The sequence below is a fragment of the Mesoplodon densirostris genome, chromosome 8, assembly GCF_025265405.1.
Source record: "Mesoplodon densirostris isolate mMesDen1 chromosome 8, mMesDen1 primary haplotype, whole genome shotgun sequence".
Taxonomy (NCBI): Eukaryota; Metazoa; Chordata; class Mammalia; order Artiodactyla; family Ziphiidae; genus Mesoplodon; species Mesoplodon densirostris.
Window position 1 is genome coordinate 92568870 of NC_082668.1, and position 12657 is coordinate 92581526.

The window sequence follows — 12657 nt, forward strand, 5'->3', positions numbered from 1 at the left end:
GGAACCTTAAATGCATATTACTAAGTGAAAGAAGCCAATCTGAAAAGGCCACATACTATAGATTCCAACTGTATGACCTTCAGGAAAAGGTGACACTATGGAGACAGTAAAAAGATCAGTGGTTGTTAGGGGTTAGAGGGGAGGGAGGGATGGATACTCCAAGCACAGATGATTTTTTAGGGCAGTGAAACTACTCTGTATGATACTATAATGGTGGATACATGCCATTATACATTTGTCCAAACCCATGGAATATACAACACCAAGGGTGAACCCTAAGGTAAACTATGGACTTCGGGTGATAATGGTGTGTCAGTGTAGGTTAATCAACTATAACAAATGTACCACTCTGATGGGTGATGCTGATAATGGGGGAGGCTATGTATTTGTGGAGGCAGGTGGTATATGGGAACTCTCTGTGCTTTTCTCTCAGTTTTGTTATGAACCTAAAACTGCTCTTAAGAAAAAATCTATTAAGAAAAAACACAAATAAGACTGAAACAAAACAAACAAAAAGACTAAGTAGTAGACATACAGATATATGTGACCATTAAATCTACTAAAGCCAAACAAAAAACAACCCACTTGCTTTGTTGAAAACCCCCACTGTGGATTTCAAAAATGATGTTTAATTTCAATATACATTAAAAACATGAGTAAGTAACAGAAGGTAAGAGGCAATGATAAGAGTAAGGGCTGGGCTTCCCTGGTGGTGCAGTGGTTGAGAATCTGCCTGCCAATGCAGGGGACACGGGTTCGAGCCCTGGTCTGGGAGGATCCCACATGCCACGGAGCAGCTAAGCCTGTGCGCCACAACTGCTGAGCCTGCGCCCTGGAGCCTGCAAGCCGCAACTAGAGCCCGTGTGCTGCAACTACTGAAGCCCACGCGCCTAGAGCCCGTACTCCACAGCGGGAGAGGCCACCACGATGAGAAGCCTGCGCACCACAACAAAGAGTAGCCCCCACTCACCGCAATTGGAGAAGGCCCGTGCACAGCAGTGAGGACCCAACGCAGCCAAGGATAAATGAATAAAATAAATAAATTTATTAAAAAAAACCAAAACCAATAACCTAATCTTAACCTTAATAAGCAAACTAAAACCAAAGCAAAAAGAAAGAAAGGAACAATAGATATTGGGGTCAAAATTTATGAAATAGAGAATAAAATACAATAGAGAACATCAACAACAACAACAACAACAACAAAAGAGTAAGGGCTACAGAGTATAAACAAAAGGCTGGTGGGCCAGGCATTTAGTTATGTTGTAATATAAAAATATTTTATAAAAATTCAGTCACCACTGAAGCTTATAAATTTTATATATAATTTTGATGTATCTAGAGTGGACAAAAACTTATAAAGTTAAGATGATCTTATCAGTAAAAAAGATATTCTAAACCAGCTTAGCCAAAAGAAGCATTTTGATTGCCTAATTTAACTTTGTAAAGGAGAAGTAAATCTTATAGCTGGTCTCTGTAAACCTCACAGCTGGAACGTTCTAACAGCACCTTGCAGTTTCCAGTGATCAAAGTAAGTTACTTTATATACTAAACTAAGAATTTCATAATAGAAATAATGTAACACCGGGGGTGCAGTTATCATGAAATAATTACACTCCTGGGAGATTACAGGCACAAGGCTGTACCCCAGGGGTGTGATTATCCCATGATAACCATATCCACTGAAATTGCCTTATTGCAAAAATAATCTCTATTCACTGGTGAGACATTATTCAATAGGTGATTTTTTTTTAATGAAAAGTTTTTAGCTTGAATCAGCAAGTGGATTAGGAAATTGGCCAGTTTATTTTTCATTGCATTCAAATTTGGAATATAACATCATTATTTGCTTTCCTATTTGATACAGTAGAGTATTTTTGATTTGGTTTTGAGAAACCTTTAGGAGTTTCTAATAATGTTAGTTAAGTGGTATTGCTAAATTCAGGTCAAACTTTAAACGGTGTTAAGTGAGCAAAACCATTTTAAATAATTTATTTCTATGTATAATTCCTCTAATATTCCTTTAAAAACTATAAATGTATAACCACTGTTAATATTTTAGTGTATCTCCTTCCAGGCATTTTTATTTTTCTAAAAGTATCTCTCTATATGTCTACCTAAAGATATAAAGAGAAACATGAATGGAATCCATGTAATTACCTTGTTTTATAATGTTTTTTTATTTGACCAAATGTTGTAAACAACATCCATTCATTAAGAAATCTTCCTATCATTTTTAATGGTTGCATAGTATAGTAATTCCCCTGTGGCAATATCCCATAATTATTTACTTACATCCTTTTATTAGGTATTTAGGTTCTCTACCTGTCTTACTATTATACACAATGCTTTATGACAAAAATCTTGGGATGTATCGATGATTATTTCTGTAGGATAAATTTATGACTGTGTAATATTAGTAAAACATAATTTAAACAAACAAACAAGGTCCTGTTTCCCAAATCTTCCATTGTTCTTACATACAGCTGAAGCTGATGGTTCTCAACGCTGACAGTGCATCAGAAATAGCTCAGTAACTTTCATCATCTTATGTGGTATCACAGATGGTGAAAGTTACTGATCTATTTTTACCATAATCTTATCATAGAGTTCAGTGCTTTGAGGTATTCTTAGAAAAGTAAGACACAGGATTTAAGAAACTTAAAATACTGCTTCTTAATTTTTTTTTTACTTGATATATCCTGGTATACCCTCATGTGTCAACATAGATCAATAGCTTGATTCATATATCTATATCTAATGGCTATATGGTATTCCATTTTGGCTATATTGGTATTCCAATTAATTCCGTAATTAATTTATTTTAAAAATTAAAAAAAAATTTTTGGCCACGCTGCACATCATGCAGAATCTTAGTTCCCCAACCAGGGATTAAACCTATGCCCCCTGCAGTGGAAGCGTGGAGTCTTAACCACTGGACCGCCAAGGAAGTCCCCATAATTAATTTTTAAAAAATACACCAATAAGGCTTCCCTGGTGGCGCAGTGGTTAAGAATCCGCCTGCCAATGCAGGGGGCACAGGTTCAGTCCCTGGTCCAGGAAGATCCTACATGCCATAGAGCAACTAAGCCCATGTGCCACAACTACTGAGCCTGTGCTCTAGAGCCCGCAAGCCACAACTACTGAAGCCCGCGCACCTAGAGCCCATGCTCTGCAACAAGAGAAGCCACTGCAATGAGAAGCCCGCACACTGCAACAAAGAGTAGCCCCCACTTGCTGCAACTAGAGAAAGCCCATGTGCAGCAACGAAGACCCAATGCAGCCAAAAATAAATAAATAAAATAAACTTATATATGTAAAAAAATACATCAATAAAGTGTATGTGCCCGGTGCTATTCTAAGCACTACACGTGTATCAACTCATTTAGTTTTCTTAACAACCTTATGAGGTAGGTACTAGTATAATACCTATTTTACAGACACTGCAAACTGAGGCACAGAGCAGTTAAGCAGCTTGCTTAAAGTCACATGGCTACTAAGTAGAGAGCAGGGGTTCCAAATCAGGCATCTATGTACCTCCACACCTCCACAGTCTGAACTTACGGTTCCTTCTGTGTGGAAGGTTGTTCCTTCTGCCTGAGATACCAAATGCTCTTCTCCCAGATCCTGCATGGTTGCATTTTTCTGTCATCTAGGTCTCAGCCTAACATCACTTCCTCAGAGGGGCCTTTCCTGACCACCTCATCTAGTTATTCCCCATTTAGCTCTTATCACAGTATCCAATGTAATTTTAACCACAGAATTTATAAATACCTAGTACTTTCTTATTAGTTTATTTTGTGTCATTCCCAATAGAATGAAAGTAAGAACCTCTTCTGTCTTGCTACTATGTTCTGAGAGCCTAGAAAAATAGCTGGCACAGAGTAAGCACTCCATACGTGGTTGTTGAATAAATGAGTGAGTTTATTTTACCAACACCTTACTGACAGACATTTAGGGTTATTTCTAATCTTTACTACTATTAACCTTTGAGCATCTACCCTATCACTTTCTTACTATAAATTCCTGGACATTGAATTTCCAGTAAAACGATATGCATGTTCTTAAGACTTTTGATACATATCATCAAATAACTCTCGAGAAAGGCTGCTCCAATTTATCAATAGTGGATTAAAATGTTCATTTCATCATACTTGCTCCAACACTGGATGTGTTTTTCTTTTAAACCTTTAGCACTCGTTCTTTTTGTTGCTGTTAGTAGACTTTCTAATACAGATTCATGAGAAAGCAGGTCTGTTAGTTACTAAATAAAGGGCTATCCTAGTCTACAGTCTACATCCTAGTCTCCTAGTATCCTGGAGTCTATCCTACTCATTCTCTCCAAGCAGAATCAAAGTAAGACAAGGCTGAGGAACAAAGACAGCAACTGCCACTGCCTACCCCTAGCCAACACAGGGGTCAGGTAGCTGGAACAGCACCACAAGGATGGCGAAAGAATGAAGAAAGATGCAACCCCTTCCAGCAAACAGAATATACCTTTCAAACACAACAACAGATCCCCGTGACTACCAAAATAAGTGGTCAGAGATATTTGTGCCAATGGGTTCTTCATCCTACTTCGCCCTCATTTTCTTTGGGGCTTTATTTCTTTGGGAGCTTCTCTCCCGTCTTTCATCAGTTGAGTGAGGGCAGGGGAGAGGGAGCATAGTATGTGGGTTTTAAGAGTACCTGCACTTTGGCATCAACGGGATGTTCTTTTGTCAGAGATTGCCAGACCAAGGTCTGTATGGCTATTTTCTCACTACTGAGCAGTTTTCCCTTTACTTAAGATGTGGTTTTTTAAACTTGTTTAAAGAGCAATAAGGATTTTTAAAAAATCAGTTGCAATATTCTGTCTGTACTTCCTCTAGCCATCCTGACATTCGTAACACCATTAATGAGACAGTGTCAAACCTGATAATGGATCAAATTCCTAAACTCCTAATATGAGAACTGTCATCTTGAATCCTATAGCCTGTATCTGGCTTGCTGGAAGAAAGCCCAATGTCTAGCTGTAGAAGAGGGCTGAAGGTCATATGCTGATTGAGGGTGAACCCTGGGCTCAGAAGTGGCAGTGGAAGCCTCAGGGAGCCTAAAGAGGTGCATCACAGGCCTAGATTAGCTGAGAGGTTGGGGCTTCACGCCCAGAACATTTGCTTCAATATAGCAGCTCTGCCTTTATATGTTCTATACACTGGGATTACGTGTAGGATTTATTTTTAAAAATTTTAAAAAGGTTCTATAGCTGTTTAAAAAATTCCGAAAATCTCGAGTTATATTATCATCCTTATTTTAAAATGAACTGAAACTCATAAAGGTGAAATGACTTAAGGTTACAGGGTTAAGCAGGTTATTGCTATTACGATTCACTATGAGTTACTGTTGGATTAGCGTGGCTGTCTCAACAACATACTAACAAGGCACCGATAAATTTAAGTTAAAACTTCTCAGTTTTAGTATCTTTTTATAAAAAGAACCCAAATGATCCAAACCAAATTAGACCAATTTTTCTTAAGTAGACAATAACATGCAGGAAGGTAAATAACTTTCAAGTAAAAATTAATTTTAATATATCTAACATCTTTAAAAACTCAATTTTGATTTTATCTCGGAAACAAAAAGTGCAATTGTTGAGGCTTTTGTCCAGCCCAGTTCTACAACTCGGAAGGACATGAATATGAGAAATAGCCATTTCTTCCTTCTATTTTTAGGTTACCAACCTGATAAACTATGTTTAATACATCTGTTACTTTTAAAATCAATTTCACAGGGCCCTTGGCTAAAAAAATTAAATTCTAATATACAGCATTTCAAATTCAAAACATATGATCAGAGTTTCCTGTTGACCATCATATTTTGGGTATGTAACCTAACCCCCAAAAACCAAACCAAACCAAATCAAACCAATACCCAGAGAGACAAAAAAAAAAAGTTATTTTAGCTTCCCTTGTTTGCCCTCTTATAAATTCTAAAACAAACAAATAAATTATGTCCAGTGCCTACCTGAGCCATCAGTGGGAACTGAACTTGCATTAATTCCAGAAAGACCAAACAAAGGACATTCTCGATCTGTATTGACATGACCCCACTTGTGACATTTAATGCACCTCACATTTCGAACCTGAGAAATAGTAAACGTTAATTATTTTGGTTACTAAAATACTAATAATCTAACCAATGTTCAACTCCCCACTCCTTAGCAGAGTTTAAGTTAAATTAGTCTTGTTTTTAAAAGATCTCCAGGGAAAGAGACTCTACAACTATATTTGGTAATGTAATTCAAACACTAAAATCTTTTATCATAAATTATGCCTAAAAGCCAAGCTGAATCCTGTTTCTTTTTTCTAAAAATATTTATTTATTTATTTATTTGGCTGCATCATGTCTTAGTTGCAGCACATGGGATCTCCCTTGCAGCAGGCAGGATCTTTCATTGCAGTGCGCAGGCCCTTCTTTGCAGCATGCGGGCTTCTCTCCAGTTGTGGTGCACGGGCTCAGTAGTTGTGGCGTGTGGGCTCTCTAGTTGTGGCACGCGGGCTCTAGAGTGCATGGGCTTACTTGCCCTGCAGCACGTGGGATCTTAGTTCCCCAACCAGGGATCGAACCCGTGTCCCCTGCATTGGAAGGTGGATTCTTTTTTTTTTTTTAACATCTTTACTGGAGTATAATTGCTTTACAATGTTGTGTTAGTTTCTGCTGTATAACAAGGTCAACCAGCTATATGTATACATATATCCCCATATCCCCTCCCTCTTGCGTCTCCCTCCCACCCTCCCTATCCCACCCCTCTAGGTGGTCACAAAGCACCGAACTGACATCCCTGTGCTATGTAGCTGCTTCCCACTAGCTATCTGTTTTACATTTGGTAGTATATATATGTCAATGCCACTCTCTCACTTCGTCCCAGTTTACCCTTCCTCCTCCCCATGTCCTCAAGTCAATTCTCTACGCCTGTGTCTTTACTCCTGTCCTGCCCCAGATTCACCAGAACCATTTTTTTTTTAGATTCCATATATATGTGTTAGCATACGGTATTTGTTTTTCTCTTTCTGCCTTACTTCACTCTGTATGACAAACTCTAGGTCCAGCCACCTCACTACAAATAACTCAATTTCGTTTCTTTTTATGGCTGAGTAATATTCCATTGTATACATGTGCCACATCTTCTTTGTCCATTCATCTGTTGATGGACACTTAGGTTGCTTCCATGTCCTGGCTATTGTAAATAGAGCTGCAATGAACATTTTGGTACATGACTCTTTTTGAATTATGGTTTTCTCAGGGTATATGCCCCGTAGTGGGATTGCTGGGTCATATGGTAGTTCTATTTGTAGTTTTTTAAGGAACCTCCATACTGTTCTCCATAGTGGCTGTATCAATTTACATTCCCACCAACAGTGCAAGAGGGTTCCCTTTTCTCCACACCCTCTCCAGCATTTATTGTTTGTAGATTTTTTGATGATGGCCATTCTGACTGGTGTGAGGTGATAATTCATTGTGGTTTTGATTTGCATTTCTCTAATGATTAATGATGTTGAGCATTCTTTCATGTGTTTGATGGAAATCTGTATATCTTCTTTGGAGAAATGTCTGTTTAGGTCTTCTGCCCATTTTTGGATTGGGTTGTTTGTTTTTTTGATATTGAGCTGCATGAGCTGTTTATATATCTTGGAGTTTAATCCTTTGTCCGTTAATTCACTTGCAAATATTTTCTCCCATTCTGAGGGTTGTCTTTTTGTCTTGTTTATGGTTTCCTTTGCTGTGCAAAAGCTTTTAAGTTTCATTAGGTCCCATTTGTTTATTTTTGTGTTTATTTCCATTTCTCTTGGAGGTGGGTCAAAAAGGATCTTGCTGTGATTTATGTCATAGTGTTCTGCCTATGTTTTCCTCTAAGAGTTTTATAGTGTCTAGCCTTACATTTAGGTCTTTAATCCATTTCGAGCATATTTTTGTGTATGGTGTTAGGAAGTGCTCTAATTTCATTCTTTTACATGGAGCAGTCCAGTTTTCACAGCACCACTTATTGAAGAGGTTGTCTTTTCCCCACTGTATGTTCTTGTCTCCTTTACCAAAGATAAGGTGACCACAGGTGCGTGGGTTTATATCTGGGCTTTCTATCCTGCTCCGTTGATCTATATTTCTGTTTTTGTGCCAGTACCATACTGTCTTGATTACTGTAGCTTTGTCATATAGTCTGAAGTCAGGAAGCCTGATTCCTCCAGCTCCATTTTTCTTTCTCAAGATTGTTTTGGCTATTTGGGGTCTTTGTGTTTCCATACAAATTGTGAAATTTTTTGTTCTAGTTCTGTGAAAAACACCATTGGTAGTTTGATAGGGATTGCACTGAATCTGTAGATTGCCTTGGGTAGTATACTCATTTTCACAATGTTGATTCTTTCAATCCAAGAACATAGTATATCTCTCCATCTGTTTGTATCATCTTTAATTTCTTTCATCAATCTCTTATAGTCTTTTGCATAAAGGTCTTTTGTCTCCTTAGGTAGGTTTATTCCTAGGTATTTTATTCTTTTTATTGCAATGGTAAATGGGGGTGTTTTCTTAATTTCACTTTCAGATTTTTCATCATTGGTGTATATGAAGGCCACAGATTTCTGTGCATTAATTTTGTATCCTGCTACTGTATCGAATTCACTGATTAGCTCTAGTAGTTTTCTGGTAGCATCTTTAGGATACTCTATGTATAGTATCATGTCATCTGCAAACAGTGACAGTTTTACTTCTTTTCCGATTTGGATTCCTTTTATTTATTTTTCTTCCCTGATTTCTGTGGCTAAAACTTCCAAAGCTATGTTGAATAACAGTGGTGAGAGTGGGCAACCTTGTCTTGTTCCTGATCTTAGTGGAAACGGTTTCAGTTTTTCACCATTGAGAACAATGTGGGTTCCTGGCTGTGGGTTTGTCATATATGGCCTTTATTATGTTGAGGTAGGTTCCCTCTATGCCTACTTTGTAGAGAGTTTTTATCATAAATCGGTGTTGAATTTTGTCAACGCTTTTCTGAATCTATTGAGATTATCATATAGTTTTTTTCCTTCAATTTGTTAATATGGTGTATCACACTGATTGATTTGCGTATATTGAAGAATCCTTGCATGGAAGGCGGATTCTTAACCGCTGGACCACCAGGGAAGTCCCTCCTATTTCTTTTTGTGTGTTACTTTGTGGCAATAAAACAATGTCATCCAAAAAGATATGGTAAAATACCAAAAAAGAATGATGTCATGGCTTAATGTTAAATCCTCTCATTTAAAAAAATTAACCTTTGAGGTTTCAATTTCCTAAACCAGGGGCTGGCATACTTTTTCTGTAAAGGGCCAGATAGCAAATATTATAGGGTTTATGGGCCAAAGGTCTCTGTTGCAACTACTCAACTCTGCCAATATAACAGTAATATGTAAATGAATAAGTAAGGCAGTATTCAAAAAAATGTTATTTATAACAAGGACCTGGCCTTCTGATGATAGTTTTTTCTGGTTCCACACAGTTTTATATATTTTTTTGACCTTGAGCTAATTCTCCAAATTCCTTGAAAACCACAGAGACCATTATCATTATAACCCTCACTACAAAACTTTGAATCCTATCTTTTATCAGTTTAGTACATTTAATATTTTCTCTCCTAGTCCTTCTATTATCTGATACAAATAGAAGCCACAGAGCCCCTTTTCAGCTTAAATACCTTTTGGACAACAGTATAAAGAAGTGTTTATAAAAAAAACTTATTCTTACAGTATAAATATGTGTCACTTGCCTGAATACCAAAGGGCTGATCTCTGATGTTCATGTCATCTTTGGCATATCTATTAAGGAGAGAAAATGTACAAACTCAATATTATTAATAATTAAACTAAAAATAGTTTTATAGTTCTGAGTAAATTATGAAATGTACAACTTCAGTAAATAAATAGAACCATAAAATCTATTTAGTATTTCCAAACACCACTTCATTATTAAGTATCCAGTCTGATGATCTGTGATTTTAAAAAATGAAAAAAATTAAAATAGAACTAAAGACTATAATCAAGCAAATGAGTTGCATAAGACAAATCATTAAAAATAACTTTTCACATTAGTTGCTTTCTCTAATGAATAAAAAGGCAACATAAGATGGGATATTATCTAAATTTAATGATACACATTTTATCTTAAAAGAAAACCAGCTCTTACTTTTCTCGTGGGGCCCCTTTTTGCCATTCAAATTTGTATTCAGTCTCTCCTTCTGTTTCTTCTTTCTAAAAACATTCATTAAAGTCTTTCAATTTTTCCATAAAATTATAATCTGTTGCAAATAAATCCAAACATAGAAAACAGTACTTTACCTCTTTGTTTTCTTGATTGCATATCAAAAACATGGGAGGAAAAAAAGGTAGGTCAAGTTAAAAACTTCAACATAAAAGTCTGCTATCATATACGACACTATGATATCATGGTATTTAATTGTAGCTTGTAAGAATGTATTAGTTTGACTTTTTTTCTTTCATAAGATAAAATTCAAATCACTGAAGGATAAAAAACAGTGAATAAGAGATAGTATTTAATAAGCACATTTATTTCTAGTCTTTAAACTTTTATAGTTTTCATTGACAGTGAATATTATGCTTTGTATTTACAAGTATACTCAGTAAGAAGGACTAAATACACAAATTATAAAAGAATAAATGGGGCCTCCCTGGTGGCGCAGTGGTTGAGAGTCCGCCTGCCGATGCAGGGGATGCGGGTTCGTGCCCCGGTCTGGGAGGATCCCATGTGCCGCGGAGCGGCTGGGCCCGTGGGCCATGGCCGCTGGGCCTGCGCGTCCGGAGCCTGTGCTCCGCAACGGGAGAGGCCACAACAGTGGGAGGCCCACATACCGCAAAAAAAAAAAAAAAAAAAAAAAAAAAAAAAAAAAAAAAAGAATAAATGTACTTCTCGTGATGTTGAGATTATTTTCCTCCCCAAAGGACAAGTCATGAAATTATTACTAGATTAGACAAATATTTTTAGTATTTATTCTACTGTTTTTTTGTTTTGTTTTGTTTTGTTTGCGGTATGCAGGCCTCTCACTGTTGTGGCCTCTCCTGTTGCGGAGCACAGGCTCTGGACGCGCAGGCTCAGTGGCCATGGCTCACGGGTCTAGCTGCTCCGCGGCACGTGGGATCTTCCCAGACCACGGCACGCACCCATGTCCCCTGCATCGGCAGACAGACTCTCAACCACTGCGCCACCAGGGAAGCCCTCTTCTACTGTATTGATTGCAGTATTTTAAAAAATTATTTTGCAAAAATAATAGCAATTTTAAAAGATGAAGAGCAACTTCTAAACAATGTCTGTCATAATAATTCGCAATCTTTAGTTGCAAACACATCAAAGACTTAAAAAAAGGAAATGACCGAGTACCTTTTTTAGCCCCTGGTGGAGCCTCATACATGAAATTAAGGCCATTCTTTACACGTTCATCTCCCATAAGCAGTCTAAATAAAACAAGACATAAAGTTAGCAATTTGTTGTAGGAGGAAAAAATTACAGAAAAACTGTCCCTCCATACCCCTAAATCCTAAGGGAATTAGGATTAAATATTTTTATTAGAGATAAAGTTCCGGAAGTTTACTCCACTGATTAGGTGACATCTGAAATATCTGACTGGAAATTCCAACAGTGCTGCCTCTTTAGTAACTAGTTGTAAATTCTGAGACTTTCTCGTTACCTGAGAGATCCCGGCACTCCCAACTGAAATGAGGGAAAAAATGCCATGCTTCCCCTCACATGCTTTTCTTAAACTTTGAAATGCTGTGGAAATAGGAACAATTTGAAATTCTATACGCCAACACAAATTTGCAATTAAGTTAAATAGTGCCAACATTTTTCCTTAATTGTGAGGAATCAAACAGTTCTAGAAAAAAAAGTCTCTCTGGAATTTCTTTAGGAAGGCAAATCCAATTAATTCTTAAAAGAGCCACAGGCAATAAGAGAATCAAATTCTTTAGCGAGGCCAATGAAGAGAGAATAGTTTAAAGATAATCTACAACAGGTTAATTACTATGATGGACTGCTGCATCTTAAAAATCATTTTCTTTCTTTTTTTAAATAAATTTATTTTGTTTATTTATTTTGGCTGCATTGGGTCTTCACTGCTGCGTGCGGGCTTTCTCCAGTTGCAGTGAGTGGGGGCTACTCTTCGTTGCAGTGCGCGGGCTTCTCACTGCTGGGGCTTCTCTTGTTGCGGAGCACAGGCTCTAGGGGCATGGGCTTCAGCAGTTGTGGCTCGCCGGCTCTAGAGTGCAGGCTCAGTATTTGCGGTGCACGGGCTTAGTTGCTCTGCGGCATGTGGGACCTTCCCAGACCAGGGCTCGAAACCGTGTCCCATGCATTGGCAGGCGGATTCTTAACCACTGCGCCACCAGGGAAGCCCCTCATTTTCTTTTTTATCATTTCCGTTTTAACACCAAAAGTTCCCTGTTTGGGTTCTGTTTAGAGAGATATGCTGTGCTTTTTAGAAAAAAAGCTCTGCTACAAATTGAATCAATGGTCAAGTTAAAGTTTTAATTCATAAGATCCAAGTAAAGTACTGATTATAAAGAAGAAGGCTAAAGAGTGAACAGAATTTCCTCTTATTTGGAAAAGGCTATCACAAAGGATCTCCTACATGATTATAGTTCC

The 12657-nt window shown here is 37.6% G+C and overlaps 1 protein-coding gene across 1 annotated transcript in view; it reads right to left on the reverse strand.

Moving 5' to 3' along the window:
• CIR1 (corepressor interacting with RBPJ, CIR1) overlaps positions 1-12657 on the reverse strand; it is a 45730-nt gene that overhangs the window by 24172 nt on the left and 8901 nt on the right. The window contains exons 3-7 of the mRNA XM_060106441.1: positions 11398-11471; positions 10341-10351; positions 10189-10253; positions 9773-9821; positions 6004-6121 (exon numbers count right to left, since the gene is read on the reverse strand). Coding sequence (XP_059962424.1) covers positions 6004-6121; positions 9773-9821; positions 10189-10253; positions 10341-10351; positions 11398-11471 — 317 coding nt within the window. The remainder of the gene's footprint in view (positions 1-6003; positions 6122-9772; positions 9822-10188; positions 10254-10340; positions 10352-11397; positions 11472-12657) is intronic.